The sequence below is a fragment of the Danio aesculapii genome, chromosome 4 (genome assembly GCF_903798145.1).
Source record: "Danio aesculapii chromosome 4, fDanAes4.1, whole genome shotgun sequence".
Lineage (NCBI taxonomy): Eukaryota > Metazoa > Chordata > Actinopteri > Cypriniformes > Danionidae > Danio > Danio aesculapii.
The window spans coordinates 59,901,110-59,911,352 of NC_079438.1; the positions used below are offsets into that span (position 1 = coordinate 59,901,110).

The 10,243-nt window shown below is 41.8% G+C and overlaps 1 protein-coding gene across 3 annotated transcripts in view; it reads left to right on the plus strand.

The window, feature by feature from the left end:
- Window positions 1-811: 811 nt before the first annotated feature.
- etv6 (ETS variant transcription factor 6) overlaps window positions 812-10,243 on the plus strand; it is a 22,088-nt gene continuing 12,656 nt past the window's right edge. The window contains exons 1-2 of one of the 3 annotated variants that reach the window (XM_056456300.1): window positions 812-1,145; window positions 6,240-6,369. In XM_056456300.1, coding sequence (XP_056312275.1) covers window positions 1,110-1,145; window positions 6,240-6,369 — 166 coding nt within the window. In that variant the 5' untranslated portion in view covers window positions 812-1,109. The remainder of the gene's footprint in view (window positions 1,146-6,239; window positions 6,370-10,243) is intronic. The other 2 variants (XM_056456301.1, XM_056456302.1) reach the window with 2 other exon arrangements.

The following is a 10,243-nucleotide window of genomic DNA, read 5'->3' on the forward strand; positions in this document are numbered from 1 at the left end:
TTGGGTAAGCTAAATTATATTATATACACCATAGTGTATGTGTGTGAATGAGTGTGCATGGATGTTTCCCAGTGATGGGTTGCAGCTGAAAGGGCATCCGCTGAGTAAAACATATGCTGGATAAATTGGCGGTTCATTCCGCTGTGGCGACCCCGGATTAATAAAGGGACTAAGCTGAAAAGAAAATGAGTGCTCCAGCAGATGGCGCACGTTCACCAAAACAACAGTAGTTCAGAAAGTCACTCTGTTTTAATATATAGCTGTTATTTACCCAAATAACGAGACCACGTGACCATAACAATGTTCTTCTGCACGTCCACTTTATAAACATTTCTCACGTATGTGTTTACGTTCATTATTCGATGTTATAAACACTCAGTGGGCGATTGATAAACAAAAGCAACCAGACTGATAACAAATAAACATAAATATAAAACTCCATTCACTTCCCAGCCGGATCTGACCGCGGATCAGCCGTTTGCTGCACACGATCCGCGATTTCCCTTATAAAGGGACAGTTCACTCAAAACGAACAATTCTGTTGTCATTTATTCACTTCAAATCTTTTAAGATCTTCATCAACTCAAAACATGATAATCTGAAGAACGCTGAAAACCTGTAACCATTGACTTCCATTGTTTTTCCTACTAAGGAAGTGAATGGTTACAGGTTTTCAGGTTTTTTTTTCTAAATATAGAAAGACACTAATAAATGTTTGGAACCACTTGAGGGTAAATTATGAGTGAGTAAATAATTTTTTGGGGGTGAACTATCCCTTTAAGGCGGCGCGCGCTGCCGGGAACTCACGTCACTCCGCCGCGGAGCGTCCAGATCAATGAGGTTCCGCCGCGGCTCCGCGAGCGTCGCTTCCCGGAAGGTGTTAACCATCGCGCTGCCGCAATGTAGCGCCTGTTTGCGCGTTTACTTTACAACAACGCGGACAAGTTGAAGTGTTGCGCGCGGGGCGAGGCCAATGGATGCGCGAGCGAGTTAAAATCGCCTGCGCGTCGCGAGGGGAACATTATCCAGGCGGACGCGCCGCTCATTTCGCGGAAGAATAAAAGGAGAGGAAAGTGGAAACACAAGAACTTCCTGAATTTCAACGAGACATGTCCGATTCCCCCTCGCAGCAGCTCATTATTAAGGTAAATCTGCATTTTCTGTGTCGCGCGCGCTGTGTGAATGTGCTCCCGCGCGCGTCTCCGTCCTCGACGCGATCATCTGTTGCTGAGAGTTGATATTGATCAGGATAGGCTATCGATTCTTGACGTGTGATCGATCGGTCGCTCGGTGTGATCACGGGGAAAAGTTGACGGCGAGTTTGGGCAGGAGTTTGTCTCATGTTGTCTACAGTTCTGTACTACTGAGGGTCAAAGATGAGCCGCCTTCAGTAAACATTTAAATAAATAAATAAATAAATAAATAAAGCAGATACATTTAAGTTCAGTCCTCAAATCTGTTTAGCATGAAGAAAGAGGCTGATCTTCACCACACACACACACACACACACACACACACACACACACACACACACACACACACACACACACACACACACACACACTCTCTCTGAATGTTTGGGTTGTCCCTCATCAGTGTGCAGTATTCAGCAGTGTTCACTCAGTAGACAACACTCGCTGCTTACTACAGTAAAGCGTGATTTATAATGATGAGAGGAATTGGGGTGAAGTTGCTTTTTGTGTTAGAAGTTTCTCCTTAATAAATAATTTCAGAAAAGTATTCGTTACTAATTATAAAAAGGGAAATCACAGTCAATTAACAATGCTAATGCTGTTTTAAAGTCATTTACATGCGATTTCAGACTGAATATTCAAAGTAGCAGGAAACAATATGAGAGTGTCACTGTTCATTAATAAAGGAATAAAACTTTACCTCATTATAAAAGTACCTGCAGAAGTGTGAGGAGTGTTTAGCAAGACCGTATTAACAGTTAAAGAAGCGAATTATTAATATTGTGTGTGTGTGTGTGTGTGTGTGTGTGTGTGTGTGTATCAGTAGGCCTAGTCTTTGTGGTGTAAAAATAATTGTATAGCTGGCGGCTCAAAATTGACCCTGAAGACAAGCGTTGTGTCCTAAATGTGTTCTGCGTTCATGAGAGTATAGTTTTCTAATGCTGTGGTCATTTTAGAAGAAGACAACATACTTTAAAATAAACAAATATCATTGTTTAGGTTTTATTTTCTGCTGTTAAAATAGTGTCCGGGCCCGTAAGTCAACCGGAGGGATAATAACTGGGTAGCGCCATGGGGACTTTGTGCGGGTCTGTGACCGATCATCACGGACATTGTCCAGTATTTGTTATTAGTGTGTGTGTGTGTGTGTGTGTGTGTGTGGTGGTTATTGAGTAACAGAGGCACGGAAATGGCTTTATCTGCTGATCTTTGAACACGCTCGCTCTCGGTGTTTCCTTATGGCATCTTCATATCCTTCATTGTGTGTTTGTTTCATGAAGCTTCACACCTGGTTCGGTCTCACTGCACATGGGGGAATGTGAACGCATATCTGTGTGTGTTAAAGGTGACCTATGATGTCCCCAGTGTGTACAGCTCAAAATACCGCACAAATAACGTTAATGACTCTGATGCTTTCTTGATCCAGACTGTGGCGTGACACTCGCTTTAAATTCAAATGAGATGGGGCTCTTTTAAAAAGAGGGCGGGGCTACAGATGCAAATTTTTTTATTTACTTTTGTTTTTAGTTTTTAAGGACAACAATATCTCCAAAGATTTCATAAATTGTACAGAAATCTGTGTTTTAGAAACTAATGAATCCAGCAGAATGATTTATTTGAATTATTTAGCCTGACATCCCAGCAGGCACACAACATAATAAGATGCTAATATTAGGGTAGATGTAGGTCATGACGTCAGGTGACCAAAATTCAATGTCTAGCCGGCATCTAAGGACAACGTTAATCTGACATCAAAATGATGTTGATGTTTGATTGATTTTAGATTTGTGTTGAAAAGTGACCAAAATCCAACATATCGTCGTTTATTCGTCAGGTATGACAACATATTTTTATCCAAAGTTATCATACCATCAGAAACCCATGAGCACCCGGAGGAAACCCACGCGAACGTGGGGAGAACATGCAAACTCCACACAGAAACGCCAACTGATGGAGGCTCGAACCAGCAACCTTCTTGCTGTCAGGCGACAGCACTACCTACTGCGCCACCGTGTTGCCCGTCAAGTTTAAATCAAAACATTTTAATTATAAATATTTTGCATTTGATTTAAATAATGACTTTAAATTTGAGCTTACTTTAAATAAACCACGTTCTATTTTAATCCATGTCAACAATCCAAGAGGACTTATAAGTGTGTTATAATTAAGTGTGAACACTGTTTGTGCTCTTAAGCTCCGCCCCTCAACCTCACATTCAAAAACATTTGTGAGCCACGCCCACAATTTTACAACCAATCAAGTTTTTAGCGCTAGGAGCTGAACTCATGACACTGCTGAAAATCCACCAATCAGAGGCTGCGTCTCAATCAATAATTAACTAATTACTTATTTATGATTATTTATGTATTGTATAAATTTATATTAATTAGGGCGACATGTTGGCTCAGTGGTTAGCACTGTGGCCTCACAGCAAGAAGCTCGCTGGTTCGAAGCCTCAGCTGGGTCAGTGTGTGTTTCTGTGTGGAGTTTGCATGTTCTCCCCGTGTTGGTGTGGGTTTCCTCCGGGTGCTCCGGTTTCCCCCACAGTCCAAACACATGCGCTATAGGGGAACTGATCAACTAAACTGGCCATAGTGTATGAGTGTGAGTGAGTGTGTGTGGGTGTTTCTCAGTACTGAGTTGCAGCTGAAAGGGCATCTGCTGTGTAAAGCAAATGCTGGAATAATTGGCAGTTCATTCCGCTGTAGCGACCCCTGAAATAGAGACTAAGCTGAAGATAAATGAATGAAATTCATTCAATAAATATATTTAAAAGTCTGTGCTGCCAAACATGCTCAGAATAAAAAATACAGCATAAAGTTGTACTCGGTCAAATGCGCTGAGTGTTTTAATGCTAACGATCCGTTTGGGATTTGCATGGTTTCCCTCAATATCTCAGGTGTTTTGGGCTAACGCTGGATGTTCTGACAGTTGCAGATCCTCCACGCTTCAGACCTGTGTTTGTCTATGCGGCGGCTTGCAAATCAGCTCATTGTGTGTGTGTGTCTGTGTCTGTGTCTGTGTCTGTGTCTGTGTCTGTGTCTGTGTCTGTGTGTGTGTGTGTGTGTGTGTGTGTGTGTGTGTGTGTGCGTGTCTGTGTGATTTTTGCATGCTTTCATTTGTGATGGACACTGAAAGCAGACGTGTTTGAGGAAGTTTCCAGAGAACCGCATTGTGTTTCCTGACTCTCAGTTTCAGCCTGGAAACGAGCACAAGCTCCAGTCTGGGGGAAAACAGTGAATTTCAGTTCTCAGTGTAGATGTGTTCGGCAGAGATGGACAGAAGTGAATCTCATCTGAACAGCATGACTTCGTAATACTATTATTATTATTATTACACATGAATAATCAGTGTTTTCTGAGGTGTTAATATGATTACAGACCTGTAAGTTTACATCACGCTTTGGCAATTAAATCCTAATCTAATCATGACAAACATTATATTACTGAAAAGGTCCAACTCTTCTGAATACATATATTACCACTGCTCTTGATTTGTTGGAAGATTAATAAATTAAAACACATGTATTTAGTGTAAATGAGATCAACATCCCATAATGCACTTCACAACCGGACCTAAACCAAACACACAAAAAATATTAGTGTGTGTTGCCTTCATTGTATAAATAATTAAATGCAATTAATCACTGTTAATACTACAGGTGTTATGATGTCTTGAGCCTGAATGGTTTAAATTAGCCTGAAAGTCTTGTACAGGCTTTAAAAACACATCTGAAATTTAAATATTTGACTTTATGGGGGTTAAATGTAACACCGACTACACAAATCTGTGGGTCTCAGATAGCGCTGCAGTATTGGAAATTATATGCTGGATATGTTGCAATATGAATACAATGGATATCCCAGTTGGATGTACAGTTGAAAGCAGAAGTTTACACACTCTAATAAAGGAAGATAACCACTTTTAATTAAATGTCTGATGGTAGATCATGCTAAAGGTTTACTACTTTAGGTCTGTTAGGATTACCTAAATCATTTACATGTGCTAAATGCCAGAATAATGAGAGAAATCTTTATATTTTTTGAGAATTGTTTATTAATATCTAGTCAGTCAATAGTTTCCACACATCTCCTCAGTGTTTTTTAGCTTTGCTTTTAAACTCTATAACTTTGCTCAGATGTTTTGGGTCTCCTTCCACAAGTTTCTCACAATAATAGGAATTTTGGCCCGTTCCTCCTGACAGGACTGGTGTAACTGAGTCAGATTTGTAGGCTGTCTCGCTCGCACAAGCTTTTTCAACTCACAAATGTTCTATAGGATTGAGGTCAGGGCTGTGTGATGGCCACTCCAGAACATTCACTCTGTTGTCCTTAAAGCACATTTGGCAGCATGCTGAGGGTCATGGTCTGTTCTGAAGACCCATTTGTGGCCAAGTTGTAATTTCCTGGCTGATGTCTTGAGATGTTGCTTCAGTATTTCTTCATAATGTTATGATGCCTCATGATGCCATCTATGCTGCGAAGTGGACCAGTTCCTCCTGCAGCAAAACAGCCCCACAACATGATGCTGCCGCTGCCATACTTCACAGTTGGGATGGTGTTTCTAGGCTTGTAAGCTTTCCCCTTTGTCCTCCAAATGTAACACTGGTCATTATGGAAAACAGTTCAATCTTAGCTCCATCAGACCACAGGACATGTCTCCAAACATGAGTCTTATTCCCAGTGTCATATAGCAGATTGTAATCTGGCTTTGTTGGTGATTCTGGCTTGTTGATTTCCCCATGTCGTCACAGAAGGAAGCAGTGTGTTTGAGCTTTTCCTTCAATACTCTTCTACAGTTGTGCCTCACATTAACTCAAATGTTGTCAATTAGCCAATCAGAAACCTCTCGTAAAGAGTAACGTGGATGTTCCTCAGTGTAGGTGACCTCTGCGTGACCTCTGACCTGTGTGCAGGGTCATCTGAGCTCAGTGTTTCCGTCTCTAGTGTTCATTCTGAGGACTGGATGAGTTTGTGCTTGCTTTGCATCTGATTGAGTGTGTGATGATATATAGCTCTGTGTGTGTGTGTGTGTGTGTGTGTTCAGCAGGAGAGGAGCGCGTTCAGCCCGTCCGCCAGTCCACTGCCAAACTCCACTTCCTCTCCCGGCCATGTGCCGCTCGCACCCAACACTGCCAGAACAGAAGAGGAGACCAGCAGACTGCCTGCACACCTGCGTGAGTCACACACACACATACACATACTCATGCATACACACACTTATTCACAAACGTGTACACACACACATGCACACGTGCGCACACACACATATATACATACATACACACACACACTAATGCGCACACAGACATGTAAACAATTATGCGCACACACACACAGAAATGCATGCACAGACATGTATACAAACATCACACTCATATACACACACTTATGCACGCACATATGCACACAACACACACAACACACACACACACACACACACACTCATACCTGTACAGGTGCTGGTTTGCAGTTTGACGTCAGTGAAACACTCAAGCTGAGACACTCTGAGAACAGCCTTCTGCTGCCGTGTGTCTGAACACACACACACACACACACACACACACACACACACACCCTCTGCGCTTGTCTGTGTGCATGTGTGTATAGTGTGTGCTTTAGTGTATGTTGTATATATGGTGTGTATGTGTGTGCATGTTTATATTGTGTGTGTGTGTTGTATTTTTTTGGTGTGTGTGTGTGTATGCACGGCGGGTCTGAACGTGTCTCTCTCTCAGAGATCAGGGTGTAGTGTTTGCTGATCTGCAGCTCTCAGCAGCCAATCAATGTTTAACCGTGTGTTTGAGGTGTGTGTGGTGTCTTCAGGATGGAGCTGTGTGTGTGTGTGTGTGTGTGTGTGTGTATGTGTGGGTGGGTGGGCGTGTCTCTGGGCTCTCCGTCAGGATCCGGCTCCAGTCTGAGCGCTTCACGTTACTCATAAACCCGGCGTTTGACTATTTCCTACTTCTGAATGCTGTGATTTAAGAACAACAAGTGTGTGTGTGTGTGTGCGTGTGTGTGTGTGTGTGTGTGTGTGTGTGTGGAGCAGGTTAAGCTGATCTGTTCGTCACGGCTGAGGGAAAACTTCCTTATAAAACTATTTCAACATTTGGAAAGTGTTTTGTGTTTGCTGGGAGTTTCTAGCATTTCTGCACGGTCACAGCGCCAACTACAGGCCAGCGTGAGGAGTACAGCACTCTCGCTTTAACACTCCTGTCAATTCAGAATAAAGGACTTTAGATGTTAATATCAGACAGCACGGTGGCTCAGTGGTTAGCACTGTGGCCTCACAGCAAGAAGGTCACTGGTTTGAGTCCCGGCTGGGTCAGTGTGTGTTTCTGTGTGGAGTTTGCATGTTCTCCCCGTGTTGGTGTGGGTTTCCTCCGGGTGCTCCGGTTTCAGTCCAAACACATGTGCTATAGGGGGACTGATCAACTAAACTGGCCGTAGTGTATGAGTGTGAATGAGTGTGTATGTGTGTTTCCCAGTACTGGGTTGCAGCTGGAAGGGCATCCGCTGTGTAAAACTTAAGCTGGAACAGTTAGCGATTCATTCCGCTGTGGCGACCCCTGATAAATAAAGAGACTAATCCAAAGGGAAATGAATGAATGATCAGTTGTTAGTATCAGTATATCAGTCTTAATATCTATAATCTGTGTCCTTTAAAACTAACAAAGTTCAGATTTAGAAGATACCAACTTAAAGAAGATATAACACCCTCACTCTGATATAAGCACATGAAGTTTGCAGTTTGTCTCCTCCGCCTGAATGCATCAGCGTTTATTTGCTATCTCCTCCTACTTCAGTCTCTCATTAAATCTTCTGACCAATCAAATGCTCTCTGGCATGCCCCGCCTCCCTTCGTCTCATTGGCTGTTCATTTAATGCGCTTGAGTAGCTTCACTCTCACTGGCAGAGCTGTGAGGAAAACAACATGCTATTGGCTGTTTGTTATTTACAAAGAGGAGGAGCTACTCTATGCCGCACCCTCTCTTTGTTTCAGTTGAGATTGTCAAATTTTGAATAATAAATTTCTATATATATATATATGTGTGTGTGTGTGTGTGTGTGTATATGTATGTGTTTAGAACGAAAAGCGCACAGAAAAATGTGCACGGATAAATATGCAAAAATGCTCAAACAAAAACGCACAAATAAAATGCATGAAGAAAACGCACAAATAAAGACGCACAAATAAAATGCATGAATGAAAATGAGTGAACAACATGCACAAACAAAAACGCGAAAAATGCGTGAATAATGCATGAACAAAAACGCACAAATAAAGTGCATGAATAAAAATGCACCAACAAAAACACAAGCAAATATGCACAAATAAAAACGCAAGAACAGAAACACACAAATAAAAATGCAAGAATGGAAACGCACAAATAAAAATGCAAGAACAGAAACACACAAATAAAAATGCAAGAACAGAAACGCACAAATAGAAATGCACAAATAAAAACGCAAGAATGGAAATGCACCAATAAAAACGCAATTACAGAAACGCACGAATAAAAATGCAAGAACAGAAACGCACGAATAAAAACGCAAGAACGGAAATGCATGAATAAAAACTCAAGAATGGAAATGCACGAATAAAAACGCAAAAATAGAAATGCACGAATAAAAACGCAATTACGGAAATGCACGAATAAAAACGCAATTACAGAAACGCACGAATAAAAATGCAAGCATAGAAACGCACGAATAAAAATGCAAGAACAGAAACGCACGAATAAAAACGCAAGAACGGAAATGCATGAATAAAAACTCAAGAATGGAAATGCACGAATAAAAACTCAAGAATAGAAACGCACAAATAAAAACGCAAAAATAGAAACGCACGAATAAAAACGCAATTACGGAAATGCACGAATAAAAACTCAAGAATAGAAATGCACAAATAAAAACGCAAGAATAGAAATGCACGAGTAAAAACGCAAGAATGGAAATGCACGAATAAAAACGCAAGAATAGAAATGCACAAATAAAAACGCAAGAATAGAAATGCACAAATAAAAACGCAAGAACGGAAATGCACAAATAAAAATGCAAGAACGGAAACGCACGAATAAAAACGCAAGAATAGAAATGCACGAATAAAAACGCAAGAATAGAAATGCACAAATAAAAATGCAAGAACGGAAACGCACGAATAAAAACTGTCTGCTTGAAGAGCGATGCGTTTAGAAAACCAGAGAATCGCCACAGTTTACTTTCCCAGGATTTCTGCTGTCAGACAGTGAGAAGAGCAGTAGATGTTGATAAAGCTGAGTGTGTGTGTGTGTGTGTGTGTGTGTGTGTGTGTGTGTGTGTGTGTGTGTGTGTGTGTGTGTGTGTGTGTGTGTTTCTGAAAGCCTCACCTTCATCAGGCTTCAGCTATAGAGAGATGAAGGAGGGGGGAAAATGACAAGAACTTCCCAGAAGCCCTCTTGGCTGGAGGCGTCTGTGTTTCCTGACAGTGATCGAATCGCCGCTTTCCAGCAGGACTCGGAGATCTGTGTGTGTGTGTGTGTGTGTGTGTGTGTGTGTGTGTGTGTAATCATGTTAAAACTGCTTGGCTGAGTACAGTGTGTGTGTGCAATAGTCTTATATTTGAGAGTTTGTGCTTCCGTGTGTGTTTGAGACTTGAGAACAAACCTCCATCAGTCTCACATTCATGATGAATTTGTCCGGGGGAAGGAAGGAAGACTGAAAAAAAAAAGCACAGAATGAAGAAGGAAATTGCGGAGTGGGCAGAAACACTGCTGCTCAGTTTCCTGTAGAGGAAGTGTGTGTGTGTGTGTGTGTGTGTGTGTGTGTGTGTGTGTGTGTGTGCGTGTGTGTGTGTGTGTGAGATGAGCTTCTGTCTCTGTTAACCCTTCAGAACCCTCTCTCTCCCTCTCGCTCTGTCTCACACACACACACACACACACACACACACACACACACGTTCATTCAAGTGCTGGCGTTTATCATTTACAGTCTCTCCTGCGCTGATGGAGCGATGACCTCATCAGGACATTAGCATACTGAAGTCTGATTGGTCTGTTTTTGCAGCTCTTT